Source organism: Stomoxys calcitrans, chromosome 2 (genome assembly GCF_963082655.1).
Source record: "Stomoxys calcitrans chromosome 2, idStoCalc2.1, whole genome shotgun sequence".
In the NCBI taxonomy this organism is placed as follows: Eukaryota; Metazoa; Arthropoda; class Insecta; order Diptera; family Muscidae; genus Stomoxys; species Stomoxys calcitrans.
In genome coordinates, this window is record NC_081553.1 from 150,529,990 (window position 1) to 150,547,979 (window position 17,990).

The following is a 17,990-nucleotide window of genomic DNA, read 5'->3' on the forward strand; positions in this document are numbered from 1 at the left end:
GTTGGGCTCCGTGTGCCGAGCTTCTCCATCACAATTTTGTATCCGAGGCCCCAAGGATTTCGGTTAATATCTTCTCTTAGTTCCTCCCACTTTTCTTTCTTGCTCCTTTCTATTTCGGCAGCGAGTATCTTTTTTGCCTCCTTGTAAAGAGCGTGTTCTGTCTCAGCCGTGCCCCTGCGACGAGCTCTCGTGTATCTGCGTCTTAGTTTGATGCAGTTGCTTCGTTTCTCAGCTATGGCATCATTCCACCAGTGCACTGCGGTTTTATTTCCCCTCGGCCTTTTGAGTTTTGGCATGGATATCTTACATCCGTACTCTATGATTTCCATCACCCGTTCCACTGTCGACGGAACGTCTAGTTCATCCAGCTCTGACCACACGGCTTGCCGGTCGATTTCCGCCAGGAGTTTTGAGGAGTCGAGCTTGCTCACGTTCCACTTTCGTGTACTGGTGCTCCTTTCCTCGTTAACTGTGTTCCCTCCAGTATTGAAGGAGAACATAATGTACTGGTGATCGCTTGCCGTGTAAGTTTCCAGTACGCTCCACTCTGTTATTTTTCCGATGATTTCCTCGGACGCAAGGGTGATGTCCGGTATAGTGCCTTCGCAGCCGGGTCGCCTAAAGGTTGGCACGTCTCCAGTGTTTACAACGAGTAAATCGGTTCTTGCGGCCATGTCTAGAACTCGTCTCCCTCTTGGGTTGGTTGTTGGCATGCCCCATTCCACCGCTCGAGAGTTGAAATCGCCAGCTACTACGTGATGGCCGTCTAATCCACGCATTGTGTCCTCGATCTCATCGAGTTTTGCCTCGTAGGCGTCGATGCTGTCACTAGGAGTGAGGTAGCAGCTAAACAGCGTAAAGTGGTTTAACTGCACCCAGACGTAACCGTCTCCACTTCCGCTCTTTACTGGTGAGATGCCATTGCGGTATGGGATCCAGATAGCAGCTGTTTTTGTGGGATCCTCCAGCCAGGACCCTTGATCTCTCCTTCCATATTGCTCGCTTATAATCACGATGTCAGCACGTTGTTCTGCGACTATCTGTGATAGGAGATCATGTGCGACTTTACACCTGTGCATGTTGGCCTGCAGTATTCTCAGCATGCCTGCTGTTTGCCTCCTTTACATCTCTCTGACCCAGGAAGATGATCCGTCGGGCCTTTTCCCCTCTGCGAGCAAATACAGCATTTCCGAGGGTTATGGCACTCCTTCATCTTGTGCCCACTCTCGCCGCATCTAATGCATAGTCCCATTCCTTTCCTGTCGGGTCCCTTGCACTCCCACTGTAGGTGGCCGGCTCCAAAACATCTGAAGCAGCGCTTTCTTTCATCCCGATAGTTTAGCCGACAATTCGTCATTCCTATCAGGAGCCTGCTGGTCTTCAACAAAATATTGACGCAGCTATTTGCAGAGAAACGAAGGCCCTCCTTTGCTCCTTCGAATTAAGTGCTGTCAGCTGCACAGTCACTTCTCCAGCTGTCGTTCCCGTTGCCTTGATCACTGCTTCAGTGATCTCGTCGGCGGTCGAGAGGGAGTCCAAGTCACGGATCTCAATTGTCGCCTTCGGTTTCATGTCCTGCACGACTGCAGCCTCCTTAAGGACGCCTTTGAGGGACTCGCAGAACACCTCCTTGTTTCCTCCTCTGTCCATCACGAGAAGAACTGCACCCGTTCTCGTTTTCTGGACGGAGCGGATGGCGACCTCGGCTTCCTCCGGTTTCGCGTTTCGCCTGAGGTCCCTGAGCATGTCCGCGTAACTATGCCCCTCCTTCGGCTTGATTAACACGGCCTCTGGTCGCTGCCTGGGTTTCCGTGGTCTCCGAGCGCGCGGTTTTCGCCGCGGGTTCCTCCTTGACGTTCTTGCCTCTTCTTCGGGCTTCTTCTTCTCAGCCTCTTTGTCGGGCTTCCTCTTTCCGGCTGTTTTCGCCGGTGGTTTCACCTCTACAGCTTTATCCTTCTTCTTTTTGCCAGGATTTTCTTCGACTGGACTCGGCGCGCTCCTCTTGTTTTGCGCCGTAGAAGGCGTCGACATGTTGGTTGATGTCGTGGGAGTCTCCGCTATTATTGGCCTGCTTTGCTGTTTCTGCTTCTCCGCGGCCTTCCAGTTTTTGCGGTAGCTCCCAATAATGTCCAAGATTTCCTCTATCTCAGACACACCATTTTGGACATCCCTGCTAATGTTCTTCTGCCTTCCTATAGCTAGTCGCATATGGCGAAGGACTTTCTTGCACTTTTCAAGCGCCTCCTCCTCCGAAAGTCGCATCTTCAAGATGAACTCTTGTCTAGGAGAACTGGTGCTGTTCTCGCATGTCTCCGCGTTGTTCTCCGCTGGGGTACAGTCTAACGCTATACTTCTTACCTCCTTCTCTTTCTCGACACTGGGCCCGGAGGCTAGTGGAGAATTTACCGGTGATCGATGTACTTTCGATCTTCTTCCAAAGATCGATTCCATCTCCTCTGCTGCTATGTTAATGGGTGTTTCCATTTTAATCGGGTCCCCACTTAGAGCCGTTGTCTGTGTCCGATAATGTAGTCGCCCTTTCGCAGAGCGATGACCCCGAGGGTCCCTTTGCAAGCAGTGAGGTCCTCGCGAGGGTTGACGCAAGACCTTATGAGTACTTGCGTTCAGAGCCAGGTCGGGCATTAATCTGGATATCGTATCAACAGAACCTACATTACCAACTTAATGGTTACGAGGCACAGATCGTTCCCTAAGGCCTGCCAGGGGTTTAACGGGACGGAGGCAGCGGTGGCATTAGCCTGAAAGCCATTTCGAGAGGGATGTCACTCCCTCCTACTCAGGTAACAGAATACCACAGCCGTCAGCTCGTAGCATCAATCCAAATCGGTTATCAAAATCATGTTCCGGTGTACGCGCCAGGGTCAAAGTCCCCTTGATTGGGGAATCCACGGGGGCATCACTCCCCAGACTGCATCTATCTGTAGAGCACCCCTGTGGGTGGATACTTAGTCAACTGGCGGCATCCACTCGCCATGTCGCGAAGACGTCGTTGGCTATAAATGCCTTTTTGTAGCATGTCCTCGGTCTTCACCGCTCGTGGTCGGGGGCTGCTTATTTTTCACAGCTAACCTTTAGGTCGTTCAGCCATCCGCCACCTGCTGACCCCGATAGTAGCCTGAGCTCGGCCCTACCCATATTATATTATATTATATTATATTATATTATATTATATAATATTATATTATATTATATTATATTATATTATATTATATTATATTATATTATATTATATTATACTATATTATATTATATTATATTATATTATATTATATTATATTATATTATATTATACTATATTATATTATATTATATTATATTATATTATATTATACTATATTATATTATATTATATTATATTATATTATATTATATTATATTATATTATATTATATTATATTATATATTATATTATATTATATTATATTATATTATATTATAATATATTATATTATATTATATTATATTATATTATATTATATTATATTATATTATATTATATTATATTATATTATATTATATTATATTATATTATATTATATTATATTATATTATATTATATTATATTATATTATATTATATTATATTATATTATATTATATTATATTATATTATATTATATTATATTATATTATATTATATTATATTATATTATATTATATTATATTATATTATATTATATTATATTATATTATATTATATTATATTATATTATATTATATTATATTATATTATATTATATTATATTATTATATTATATATTGCATATTATATATTATGTATTATATATTATATATTACATATTATATATTGTATATTAAATATTATATATTATAGATTACATATTATATATTGTATATTATATTATTTTGCTTTTCCCGAATGAGTTAATATATTAAAGAATACATTGCAGCGTGCGTAAAGTGTTGCTACAACAAATATCTAAGCGTGGCACAGCATTCACGTCTAAAATGTTCTAGGAATATTGCAAAAACTATATTATTCAAATTATTGGTTTGCCCAAAAAGTAATTGCGGATTTTTTAAAGGAAAGTAAATGCATTTTTAATAAAACTTAGAATAAACTTTAATCAAATATACTTTTTTTACACTTTTTTTCTTAAGCAAGCTAAAAGTAACAGCTGATAACTGACAGAAGAAAGAATGCAATTACAGAGTCACAAGCTGTGAAAAAATTTGTCAACGCCGACTATATGAAAAATCCGCAATTACTTTTTGGGCAACACAATATAAAGAAAGGCGTCCGCATACCAAGGGCGAATTGCCAGGTTGAAAGGATAAACCAAACGATTATAGTCCTAAGGAGCTAATTTAGTATTATAAAGCCATCGATCTCATTAAAAAAAGGAGTTTTGCGCTCGAAAACATCAAATGTGAACGTCAACGACGGAAATAACGTTTTGATAGAAGCCCGGTCGGCCAACCACGTCGTACAATGTAGGCAATTTATTTCTTATTCAGAATGAATCCAAACCAATCGGTGAGTCTTAAAAGCTGGAACCGAATTTCCGCCGTCCTTATATCTTCGTACGAGAACTGGGAAATGACCGACATTTGATTGAAGTTTTTCCGTTTTTCCCGAAATAGAGATCACGTCGCGTAAGTTTGCTCAGTATTCAGTTCAGATAAGCTAAGTAGATGGTACGAGTATTCCCCTAAACTGGTTATATTTTCGATGAAGTTATCTTCATCCTGTCAAGGACGGCAGGATTGGCCGAACTGTCAAGTGACATGGCAGCCAATATTACATTTGCAACCCCGATAAGCATACGCAGGTATGCAACGATGAACTTTTGAATAAAATGGGAATTGACGAGTGAACGAGCTAGAAAACGGTTGTATGAAACAACACCGTCTTGGCAGCGTATTAAACAACGAATCAGTATTTTTCATAAATATTGAAGTAAAATGAAGTATAATTTTATTGCTAAATTACAAAAATCAACATTCATCTGAACTGTTTAAATAGTCCAAAAGTATTCGCTCACTTGACAACAGTCCTGCTCCTTGGTTGTTTTTTTTTTTTTTTTTTGTCGGCTAACTACTCCTTGGTCTTTCAAACCTTTTAGTACTTTCTGCTGCGAGTTTCGTGTGTTAATCATATACTACTAATGCCAACTCTAGTGAATATGTTGCTTCCGAAAAAAAACTTGGAAACGCGAAAAAAGTTGTAGAATTTTATTGGTTTCTCGGGAATTTTTCTTTTCATGATGATGTATTTTGGACATGGTAGATTTATTGTTATTAAATACGGATATTCCAAAGAAATTTCACATGCCGTTTCCAAGGATATAATAAATTCTTAAAGACAAAGATTTGCAATTAAATATTGAATATCCCTTTGGAAGTGAAAATGTTATTAATTTTAGTGGAAATATGAAAATAAATGTTTATTAATATCACTTTTTCAAAAACCACCCTCTTAAAAATTTCAATAAATACTAAATGTTCATTTCACTATTTCAGGCAACGATACCAGATCCAGAAGATACAAAACCTGCAGATTGGGATAAACCAGAGCATATTCCTGATCCTGATGCAACCAAACCCGAAGATTGGGATGATGAAATGGATGGTGAATGGGAGCCGCCCATGATTGACAACCCAGAATTTAAGGGCGAATGGCAACCCAGGCAGCTCGATAATCCCAACTACAAAGGACCTTGGGAGCACCCTGAAATAAACAATCCCGAATACACACCTGAACCAAATTTGTATCTACGAAAAGAAATTTGCATAGTAGGTTTGGACCTATGGCAGGTAAAATCAGGATCAATTTTTGACAACATACTTGTAACTGACGACATTGAGATGGCCATACAAATTTCGGCTGATGTAAAAAAAACTCAAGAAGGCGAAAGAAAAATGAAAGAATCTCAAGATGAAGAGCAAAGAAAAAAGGAAGAAAATGAACAAAAGTCATCATATTCGGAGGATGAGGATGACAATGATAATGAAGACAAAGAGGATATACCAGAGCAAGATGATCTAAATAGTGATCACGACGAGCTGTAATATTCCAACTGTGATTAGTTATTCCATCAAAATCAACATAACTAGCAAAAATTTGAAATAAAATCTTTCTTAATTGAATACATCAATAAATATTCTAACCAGAATCAATGTTTCGTTTTATTCAACCACTAGTATCAGTTAAGGAAATAAGCCACCAATTAAAAATTTTTTTACAGTTTATGAGCGGCTAATTGGAGAATAACAGGTTCAACTGCTATGGTTGGTGACTGCTGAGAAACAATACAACGGCAGCCGGTTTTACGCACCGGATTGACGCGACGGAATCCTTCATCGGCAAGGGCTGCCGCATCAGGACAAAGCTAACCAACACCTGCAGCTTGCGCGGTTGTCACTGATACAATGTGCAACGTATGGATCCCACAAGAAATTCCGTGCAATATAGACCCATCTCTCCTGCGCCTGGCGCTAGTGGCCCCAACATGGAGTACATGGGGATAGCAGTCAGGTCCGGTACTGCCAAGATAGAGCTATACAACGTGTACATACCGCCGGTTAGTCGCTGAGTCCTGATTAAAAGCCAGGCTTTAAAGCCCGACATAAGTAAGCTACTAACAGCCTAGAAGACTTTAATGCGCATCACGTTTCATGGCATTTTCCCTTAGGTAACGACCATCGGGGCATAGCTTTGGCAGAGCAGACTTCAGAGAGTACACCACTAACCCCAGAATCAGTGAGCTGAATCTAAAAATAAACAGGGTAGTCAACATAAGCGGAATTTGTGGCCGAAACACTTGAAGCAATGTAACTTAGGTACCGGTTTTGCCATTCGTGGTCTCCGAGCCGAAGAGCAGCCATCACACTTTACCGTGTACAAAGTTACGAATGTCATCCGTGGCGCCAAGCATCAGCATGGATTTCGAAGACGGCATAGCACAACAACTGCTCTGCACACATTTGGCGTTGTATCGATCAGCCTAAGACATGTGATATGGCGGTCCTCGTGGCACTCGATTTATCGAAGGCATTCGACACAGTCAGCCATGCCAAACTCTTTGAGGACATCGCCAATGTTGGTAAATGAATGTAAAAAACACCTTTCTCATATTACTACTTTTAGTTTTATTAATCTATCAAGTAGTCATTGCAATTTTGTATTCCTGTAATTGAATTAGAATACATATATTTTTCAGTTTGAATAAAACATTTAAACACAATAGGTTATGGGCCTTTAGACACAAAAAAAAGAAAAGAAAATTTTTCATTCTACTTAATTTTGTGAATTAGTGAAAAACTATGACAAGCTGCCAATTATTGTGCCCAATGGAAAGATTTCGGGGTTGTGAGAATTTTGATGTCTGGAAGAGACTGGCAAAATCGTTTTTGGTAATAAAAGGTTGCTGGAAAGCTGTAATTGAAGCTATGCCGGACACGGAATTGAATGAAAAAGCTCTTGCGGAAATCACATTGATGGTAGATCCCAATAATTATGGCCACATTGCTGCCGCTACAACAGCGAAGGATGCTTGGACTGTACTGATTAATGCCTATGAGGATACGGGACTAACAAGGAAGGTAGAACTATTGAAGCAATTGGTGAACATCAAGATGCAGAATTACAAGACAATTCAAGAGTATGTGAACGATTTGATCATCATTGGCTTGAAGGTAAAGAATGCTGGATTGAATATCGACGATGAGTTGACTGCCTCGTTGATGCTAGCAGGACTGAGCGATGACTTCAAACCATTAGTTATGGCCGTTGAAAACTCTAAGCAGAATCTAACTGTGGATATGGTCAAAAATCTTTTGCTCCAAGATGCGAAATTCGATAAGGTTAGTGGAAATGATTCAGCACTTCAAGGTAAGTTTTCCAAGAAAAACAGAAAGCAAATAACATGTTACAATTGCAAAAGGATTGGTCACATATCTAAGAATTGTCCGAACAGGAACAATGTGAGTAGCAATAGACAAGAAAAAAAATGTTAAGAAATCGGAAGTTTTATTTGCGACTACTAAAGAAATTTCCTATGCAAATCTGAATGTTATTTGTTGGTGAGGGTAACCCTGGTGTTACCAATATTTGAATCAACTGTCAACAATTCGGAGAAATGGAGAAATTTCCCCAGCCAACAACGTCATTTTGTTTATTTATTTTTTGTTGTAATTTATAATCATCTCGTTGGTATAAATAAGCCTGTTAGCACTTTATTGGCCTCTTTTGTCGCCATAGTAAAAAAAAAATAAGTGAGTCAAGTGCTTTGTATAAAGTTTAAATTTTCATAATTTTATTGTGTTAAATTCATTTTAAAATGTTTATTATTACCTGTTTTTCTTTCAATTTAATATTTGCTTAAAGAGAATAAACAACCCCTATGTTAACAACATCAACAACGTGAACATCAACGGCATTGTTAACAACAACGATCACTCATTAACCATCAAATAAAATCTTTTAATTTGCCAAACGGAATTTAAGCCTTGTGTTTTTATTTGGAATCTGCCGGTTGTGGGTGAAGTTTATTCTGGATCGGTGACAAAGGAACATCTTTATTCTTTATTTATTCATTTGTTTGTGAAATCGTCGAAAGTGTTACGTCTTTGCTGTTTTTATGTCCGACAATCAGACGAAGAAAAGAACCAGTGGCCGAAACACCCAAGGAATTCCTCCAGCCCGTTTTGATTCTGAGATATACGATATGTCGCTTATCCATTCGCCGAAAGCAAAAACGCCGTCTCACAACCCTCAAAACGAACCCTTAAATGCCGCTTCGACCAGTACACCTCCAGCCAACCTCAATAATGTTAATTCTTCTTCTTCACAGCATCAAAAGACACCAGTCAATTCGCAAGCCTCAGTTCCAAAACCTGCAAATGAAATTATTGAGTTGAAGAAACACGTAAATGCACAAATGCAGCAAATGCAACGTCAAATGCAGGCAATGCAGACAGAGATTCTTGCTTCGACACAACAAATGCAAAATACCGCCAAACAAATGCAAGAACAATTCGCCAATTTACAATCACTGTCTGCAATGCTTCTTTGATATCACTATTACAGCAAACACAAAGCCAAACACCGCAGCTGCACGTAAGTCATAACCCACCATCTTCACATTTGCCAACAAGTGAGACGCAAGAGCCATTAAATTCACCAGACCGCACATCGTATCACCAACCGCCACCAGGATCATCCATAACCTCACATATGTCTGTCCACAGTTCACACTCACAAAATTCATTACATTTGCCTCATAAGAAAATTTATCCATTACCTATTTTTACAGGCCTTCCCGAAGAATGGCAGACATTTTACGAATCATTTGAAAGCACAACCACCAAAGGTGAGCACCATTTAACAAATCCTTCGCTTCTAAGTGAATTAGTGTCCAAGCTGTCAACCAATCGCCAAATGCAGTGGGCAGAAAAATGTCTGCAGCTTCAGGAACCTACACTACGCCGCCTAGCCAATATGGTCAACGACACATTGCCAATTGCAAGCACATCTGCTAATCGCCGCCATGTACCAACAACTACTTCACAAACATCCACCCGAAAATTTGCCTGCGTTGGAGTTTCTTCTGGTTATCAATGTCCAGTTTGTAATGGTGAGTGCAAAGGCATTAAAAATTGTCCAACTTTTTTACAGATGTCACTGGATGACCGTTGGAGCAAAGTGAAGCAAATCAAAACATGCTTCAGTTGCTTAAAGAGAGGACATCAAGTAAAAAACTGCCACCAAAAAGGACGTTGTGGGCTAAATGGCTGCCAAAAACCACATCACTCACTATTGCACAAAACTTTTCCGGCATTGGAGTCTTCATCAGCCGTTTTGTCACAACCCAACATGAATACCGACGCAATAACACAACAAACCGAATCGCAATTAGACGCAAGAAGAAATTGCCATGCAACATGCCACACCGAAAACGTATTGTTCCAAATTCTGCCCATAACAATATACGGTAAGCAAAAACAACTCACGATCTACGCGTTTGTTGACGATGGAGCAAATGTATCAATGCTGCACACAGATATTGCAAACGAGCTAAATATACATGGCGAAAGAGATTTTTTGGAACTTCAGTGGCTAAATAATCACCGCACTTCACAAAACACCGAAAAAAATAATATTACGATTAGTGGAATTGGCCACTACAAAGATAAATATACAATTTCCAATATTTATTTATCAGCTGATCTGTCATTGCCAGTTCAGAGTTGCCACATGATCATTTTTTAAAATCCCAGGAATGTGAAAAAATCTCAAAATTTCCCGTGCATGATTATTCTAACGTGCGACCAATGATGATCTTGAGCCTGCAACACTCATTTTTGACCGTTCCCTTAGAAGTTCCACGTCTTATAAGTGAATTTGGGCCTATCGTTACAATAACAAGATTGGGAGCTATTTTATATCGACCGGTACCAGGTGATAAAAATAACACTAATAAACATGTTTTGCATTTTCGTAGGTGTTCAAAAACTGAAAATAATCTACTCGAAGATATAAACAACATGATGCGTGGTTATTTTGATGTAGAAACATTGGGCATCAAAGTTGATACAAAACCACTGATTTCAAAGGAGAACGAAAGGGCGATGCAGTTATTGAACAAGGCTACAAAGTGGGTAAATGGCAGATACGAATGTCCTCTTTTATGGAAGGAGAATGTACCACTAATACCGGAGTCATACGACATGGCACTAAGACGTTTATATAGCATCGAGCAAAAAATGGCTAAAAATCGTGAGTATGGAATCGAATACAAAGCAAAAATCGATGATTATATTAAGAAAGGATACTGTCGGAAACTTACAACTGAAGAAAAAGAAGCCAAATGTGATCGCGTTTTTTATATTCCACATTTTGGTGTGAAAAATCCCAACAAAAAAGGTATTCGTCTTGTATTTGATGCCGCCGCTGAAATTAATGAATTTTCTTTGAACAAGGCCCTAATATTAGGCCCAGACATAAATAATCCACTAATTACCATTCTTTTTAAATTTAGAGAAGGCCAATCGCAGTATGCGGAGATATAAAGGAAATGTTTCATCAAATAGGTGTAACGAAAATGGACCAAAACTGCCAAAGATTTTTATGGAGGAATGGAGATGTGAATTCGCCAGTGGACATATATGTCATGGAGCGTCTGATATTCGGTGCCACTTGTTCCCCCACAATTGCCCAATTTGTGAAAAATTTAAATGCCAAAAAATTTTTGGATACACTCCCTAGAGCCGTTCGTGGTATCACAGATCGTCATTATGTGGATGACTATGTCGACTGTTTTCAGTCCGAAGAAGATGCAGTCAAAATATTAAAAGAAGTCATCAAAATTCACAAAGTTGCGGGATTCCACTTACATGGCATAAAATCCAACTCGAAAAAAGTGCTTGATGAGTGTGGTAACCCCGATGGCGATAAAGGTAGTAGTGGCAACACCTTTTGTTATGATGGAGTAGAACGAATACTCGGTATTCGATGGGTACCCGCAACAGATGTCTTTTGTTTTGATTTAAAACTAAATAAAGTGGACGGACGAATATTAAGTGGTAAAAAATTCCAACCAAACGAGAGATGTTGTGTTTAAATACATATGTCGATCTACGACCCGTTTGGTTTTGTGAGTGACTTTATGGTGACGTCGAAAATTATAATGCAAAGTGTGTGGAAGTCTGGTATACAATGGGATGAAGAGCTCCCTAAAGAAATATATGGCCGCTGGAAGTTTTGGTTAGCCCAATTGCCAAATATTGTGAAATTCAATGTGCCAAGGTATTATAATCCAACATACCATAATAATGATGTCGAACTTCACATATTTACTGACGCTAGTGAGGATGCAATGGCTGCGGTGGGTTATTGGCGTGTGGTAAGTAGTGATATCAAAGTACATTCAGTTATACCTGATATTAATCGTTTTTCGAAATATAGCAGATTAAAAAGGACTATGGCGTGGGTGCTTCGGTACATGCATAATTTGAGGTGTAAATTAAAACAAAGTGCTGGTTGATCTGGAGAGCTGTCAGTTGATGAGGAAGAAGAAGCAGAGAAGTATCTCTGTAAGCAAGTACAACAAGAGATGTTTGGAGACGATTTAGCCGATCTTGCTACAAGACAAAGGTTGTCAGAAAAGAGCGAACTCAAATCATTAAATCCGTTCATGGACACCGATGGTCTGTTACGTGTTTCCGGAAGAATTGATAATGCCACTTTCTTGTCTCTCGATGCCAGAAGGCAGATAATTCTACCAAAAAATCACCTGTTTACCAGCCTTTTAGTGGAATCCTACCACGTTCGTTTTTGCCACATCAATGTTGCCACAGTTATGAGCAAAGTTCGACAAAGGTTTTGGGTGCCATCTCTTCGTCAGCTTTTGAATAAAATCAAGCTCAGATGTCCTATGTGCAAAGTTAGTCGAGCTAAGCCTACACAACCGCAAATGGCTCCATTACCTGTGGATCGTATTACCCCATATGTGCAACCTTTTTCATATACCGGCCTTGACTATTTTGGCCCTGTCAATGTTACCATTCGCCGTCGTAAAGAAAAGAGATGGGTAGCCCTATTTACCTGTTTAACCATCCGAGCCGTCCATCTTGAAATCTCCACCGATCTGTCTAGCGATGCCTGTCTGCTTTGTATACGGAATTTCATCAACCGAAGGGGCGTTCCAGTGATGATTCGAAGCGACAATGGGACAAATTTTGTTGGCATCGCCAAAGAGCTCCAAGGTACGTCTAATTTTCTCGATATTAATGATTCGTTTCGTTCAAGTATGACGGCTCTTGGCATTAAATGGGTCTACAATACACCAAACAACCCTAGTGAAGGCGGCGTTTGGGAACGCTTAGTCCAGTCGGTGAAGAAGGCCTTGTATGCGATGTTGAAGGAACATGCGCCGAAATTGGAAACCCTTCAAGCTCTGCTCATAGAGGCGGAGAATATGGTGAATGCGAGGCCTTTAACTCATATTCCTGTTTCTCCTGATGATTCGGAGCCATTGACCCAATCATTTCATTCTTGGATGTCCCAACTCAACTCATACACCAGCACCTTTTGAGCCAAGGCTAATGTGCTTAAGAAAACAATGGCGAGTGTTGCAGAACATGAAAAATGGCTTGTGGAATCAGTGGGTGCGTGAGTATCTGCCAGATTTGACCCGACGCTCAAAATGGTGTCTGCCTTCTCAGCCAATGAAAGTGGGATGCCTAGTCTTCTTGTGTGATGGTCAGCTGTCGAGAAGTCAATGGAAGAGAGGTCGAGTTATCCAATTGTTCCATGGCAAAGATGGTGTGGCAAGATCAGCTGAGGTCTGTACTAGTGCTGGTGTATATCGTCGTCCTGTTTCGAGATTAGCTGTCCTTGACGTTGAAGCGCATGATGGTGAAGCCTCCCCCTCTGGGTCAGTTCACGGGGGTGGGGATGTTGGTGAGGGTAACCCTGGTGTTACCAATATTTGAATCAACTGTCAACAATTCGGAGAAATGGAGAAATTTCCCCAGCCAACAACGTCATTTTGTTTATTTATTTTTTGTTGTAATTTATAATCATCTCGTTGGTATAAATAAGCCTGTTAGCCCTTTATGCGTGAAAGGAAAACAGTGCCGAAGACCTAATAAAGAGGATGGTACCAGAGCCACAAAAGTTTTGGAAAATGTACACACTGATGTTGTTGGACCTATGGACACGTTCGTTTTCAGGCGCACGTTTTCTGGTCACATTCTTTGATGATTTTTCCAGAAAAGTATTTGCCTATCCTATCAAAAACAAGTCTGAGGTGTTTTCAAAGTTCGCTGAGTTTAAAAAAATGGCTGAAAATTAGACGGGAAAGAAAATAAAGATTATCCGATCTGATAATTGCGGAGAGTATGTAAATGGGCAATTTTCCAAATTATGCAAAGAAAACGGGATTATACATCAAAAAACATGTGCATATACACCGGAACAAAATGGTGTGGCAGAGAGGATAAACCGCACGATAATTGAAAGAGTTCGTTGCATGCTCATGGATAGTGGACTTGACTATGGATTCTGGGCAGAGGCCGCAGTTACTGCATCATTTCTTATAAACCGAGCACCTTGTAGATCACAAAAGAAATATTCAGTGGTCGACGATCCCACTTAACGTTCTTGAGAGTGTTTGGTTTCCCTGCTTTCGCACATATACCGAAAGAGAAAAGATCTAAACTAGACCCGAAGTCAACCGAATGCGTTATGGTGGGATATAGTGCCGAAAGCAAAGCTTACCAACTTTTCGATCCCAAAAGTTGTAAAATAATAATATGCCGTGATGCAATTTTTATGGAAAACAGCAAAGTCAACACAACAGAGCGACATGAAGAAGATTTGTATTATCTGGAATTAATGCAAAGCGAAGGTGCAGATTCAGGGGAGAGTGGAAATCTTACTCAACCAAATGTTAGTGAATCAACACCTTCGGTAACAGCCAATGAAGATTCCAATGTGGCGTACTCAAATGAAGACAAACTAATTCCTCAAGTTAATCATACTGAAGAATCTGATACCGATAGTGAGTATATGGATAGTTATTGGCCATCAAACAGCGATGAAACTACAACACCTTCGGTAACAGCCAATGAAGATTCCAATGTGGCGTACTCAAATGAAGACAAACTAATTCCTCAAGTTAATCATACTGAAGAATCTGATACCGATAGTGAGTATATGGATAGTTATTGGCCATCAAACAGCGATGAAACTAACAGGCAAGAAAATGTAGAGGGGCCAATTATCGGAAGATCCGAGCGTATTGCAAATCGAAACCAAAATTCGTCAACGTTTTGTGCCATTGATTTTGTTTCAAATGATCCTGAAAGCTACAAAGAAGCAATGGCTACAGAAAATGCAAGTAAATGGAAACTAGCAATGAAAGAAGAAATTGAGTCATTGAAACAAAATAATACTTGGACTTTAACAGAATTACCACCAGGACAAAAGGCTATCAAATCCAAATGGGTTTTCAAGACGAAAACTGATGAAAACGTAATTCCTAACAGATATAAGGCTAGACTAGTCGCCAAAGGTTTTAGTTAACGAGAAGGAATTGACTACAACGAAACTTTTTCACCAGTAGTCAGATATGACTCTATAAGGTACTTGGTTGCACTGGCCGCTAGGTATAGAATGGAAATTCTTCAAATGGATGCTGTAAGTGCATATTTAAATGGAAACCTTAAGGAGGTCATTTATATGCAGCAACCTGAGGGATTCTCTGATGAAATGAAAAGAGTCTGCAAACTAGAAAAGTCAATATATTGGCTCAAGCAATCTGGAAGAGTCTGGAACAAGATGCTAAATTGCGAACTCATAAAGCTGGGACTCGTACGGAGTGATGTAGATCAATGTATATACCACAACTTGGACAATGGGTATAAACTATATGTTGCGATATATGTTGATGACGTCCTTATATTCTGTAATAATATAAAGATACTACAAAATATAAAGAAGAAGCTTTCCAAAATATCTAAAATGAAGGACCTAGGAGAAGTTTCTACAATACTCGGAATAAGAATAACTCGAAATCGTGATAACATAAAAATAGATCAATCAAAATATATAAATGATGTTTTATATCGTTTTGGAATGAACGAGTGCAATCCAACACCGATTGACACTAATCAAAAGCTATCTGTTTCCATGTGCCCAAAGAATGAAAATGAGAGACAGGAAATGTCAAAGGTTCCTAATATGCAAGCAATTGGATGTTTGATGTACGCAGCACAAGTGTCACGCCCAGACATCTCATATGCAGTAAATATATTAAGTCGATTCAACACTAATCCAGGGAGAGCTCACTGGGAAGCAGTGAAGCGTGTCATGCGATATTAAAAGGCACGGCAACTGTAGGTCTCGAGTATAAATTTGATGTGGAGAGTTCAGTTGTTGGATATTGTGATGCTGACTGGGCTGGAAATATAGACGACCGCCAATCGACCACTGGATATATATTTATATACCAATTTGCTGCAATATCTTGGTCAACAAAGAAACAAAAAACAGTAGCTCTGTCATCTACCGAGGCGGAGTTTATGTCTCTAACAGCTGCTATACAGGAGTCAGTCTGGCTGAAAAGACTTGAAAAGGAAATTAATCCTGACTGCGAAAAGACCATGAAAATATTTTGCGATAACAAGGGAGCAATACATGTGGCATTGAACAATAACTATTCCAACAGAACTAAACACGTCGACATAAAAGCAAAATTTATAAGGCAAAAAATTGACGAGGAAGAAGTTACTTTGGAATATACTCCTACCAATGAAATGTTAGCCGATGTATTTACCAAAGCTGTACCATCGCAAAAGCTAAAATATCTTAGAAATAAGTTCGGTCTTTTGTAAATTCACTTATTATTAAATATTTTAGTAATTATCTTGAATTTAATGTAAGGAGTGTACATTCTGGGAGAGTGTTGTTAAATGAATGTAAAAAACACCTTTCTCATATTACTACTTTTAGTTTTATTAATCTATCAAGTAGTCATTGCAATTTTGTATTCCTGTAATTGAATTAGAGTACATATATTTTTCAGTTTGAATAAAACATTTAAACACAATAGCCAACACGTCCCTCCAGCCAGGCCTGAAACGCTGGGTCGCGAATTATCTGTGTGGTCGCCAGTCATTTGTGAAATTTAGAGATAAGAAATCGAAACACCGTAGAGTGAAACAATGTGTTCTCCAAGGCGGGGTTATATCTCCGACACTGTTTAACCTCTACCTATCCTTCATTCTACCGCCTCCAGACGGCATAGAGATCGTATCATTTGCGGACGGTTGTACGATCATGGCATCAGGCCCCTCACCCATTGTTGACATCTGCGATAGGTTATTCATCTACCTCAACCAACTTGCCTCTTATTCCGCTGCAAGAAATTTTAAGATTTCTGCCACCAAATCTTCAGTCACATTGTTCACTGCATACACGCATAAGGTGCATAGGGAGCTAAAAGTAATGGTCGAATGAGTGACAATTCCGACCATTAAGTGTCCCAAAATACTTGCTGTCACATTTGAAAGCTCTTTAAATTATTCTTGGGACACATGAGACAATGATCCTACCCGTGGGAAGACAAAACTACATGCTGTCCAAGCAATACCTTCTGGGCTGTTATCGCAGAGACCATCCAAATCATCATCTTGTGGATAGGTATTCCACGCCAAGAAGACTTAAGGTAGACCAGAGTAGTTTGGGCTCAATTACGATCCGACATGTTCATCCGCTAGCTAGTGATAGCTATCCTGGGCTCCCCGATATTTAATCTATACTAAATGCGTGTACAGTTACACAGAAAAACAAACAGTTTTCAATTAAAAATTTAATTGAATTGTAAATATAATCTTTTTTAATTAAAAAATTAATTAATTCAATAATGTTTTAATTGAATATTAACCTTTCAATTACAGTCGTGATTAAAATGTTTACCATTTTTATTCAAATTAATTGTTCAATCACGCAGGCTGCAACTTTGAGCACAAATCTGTGTTTGAGCACCAATATGTTTCTTCGTTATCAAGAGAAGCCAAGCAGGAGCTACCGGACGCGTCCCGGTAAAATCTTTTTAATTAAAAAATTATTTGATTCAATCATTTTTTAATTAAATATTAGTCTTCTCAATCACAGTCGTGATTGAAATTTTTGTCATTTTTAATCAAATTAATTGTTCAATCACGCAGGCTTAAACTTTGGGCACCAATCTGCGTGGTTTTCTTCGTTATCTCGAGAAGCTAAGCACATTTCGACAATTCTATAGCAATACCATGGTAGTCGCTTCTACGTGCAGATCAACCCGATGTCCTTCATTGGCATAGGGCTGCCGCCTCAACATACTGCTACGACAAAAAAACAAATCTAGAGGGCAAACGTGCCCGACACCCGAAATATTTTGGAGAAACTCCGCGGGGAGTTTTTTTATACGGGTGCCCACGGACCTTTGCCCAAACATCTGT

At 39.5% G+C, this 17,990-nt stretch overlaps 2 protein-coding genes and 1 long non-coding RNA gene across 3 annotated transcripts in view; 2 read left to right on the forward strand and 1 right to left on the reverse strand.

Moving 5' to 3' along the window:
- The window catches only part of LOC106092809 (calreticulin), a 31,253-nt gene extending 25,096 nt beyond the window's left edge, over nt 1-6,157 (forward strand). Inside the window, exon 4 of the mRNA XM_059364064.1 lies at nt 5,505-6,157. Coding sequence (XP_059220047.1) covers nt 5,505-6,053 — 549 coding nt within the window. The 3' untranslated portion in view covers nt 6,054-6,157. The remainder of the gene's footprint in view (nt 1-5,504) is intronic.
- A 1,074-nt stretch (nt 6,158-7,231) lies between these two features.
- On the forward strand, nt 7,232-7,904 carry LOC131995364 (uncharacterized). The gene is made up of 2 exons (XM_059364065.1): nt 7,232-7,679; nt 7,738-7,904. Exons 1-2 carry the CDS (start codon nt 7,308-7,310, stop codon nt 7,741-7,743), a joined length of 378 nt encoding a protein of 125 aa, XP_059220048.1. The 5' UTR covers nt 7,232-7,307; the 3' UTR covers nt 7,744-7,904.
- An 8,574-nt stretch (nt 7,905-16,478) lies between these two features.
- LOC131995365 (uncharacterized) lies at nt 16,479-17,470 on the reverse strand. The gene is made up of 2 exons (XR_009397423.1): nt 17,103-17,470; nt 16,479-16,986 (listed from the first exon to the last, which is right to left on the reverse strand). It is a non-coding gene; the product is annotated as an uncharacterized LOC131995365 (long non-coding RNA).
- Between the last annotated feature and the right edge of the window lie 520 nt (nt 17,471-17,990).

What these genes read in the sequence shown, in the direction of transcription:
- LOC131995364 (XM_059364065.1), top strand. Translation starts at nt 7,308, where the DNA reads ATGACAAGCTGCCAATTATTGTGCCCAATGGAAAGATTTCGGGGTTGT.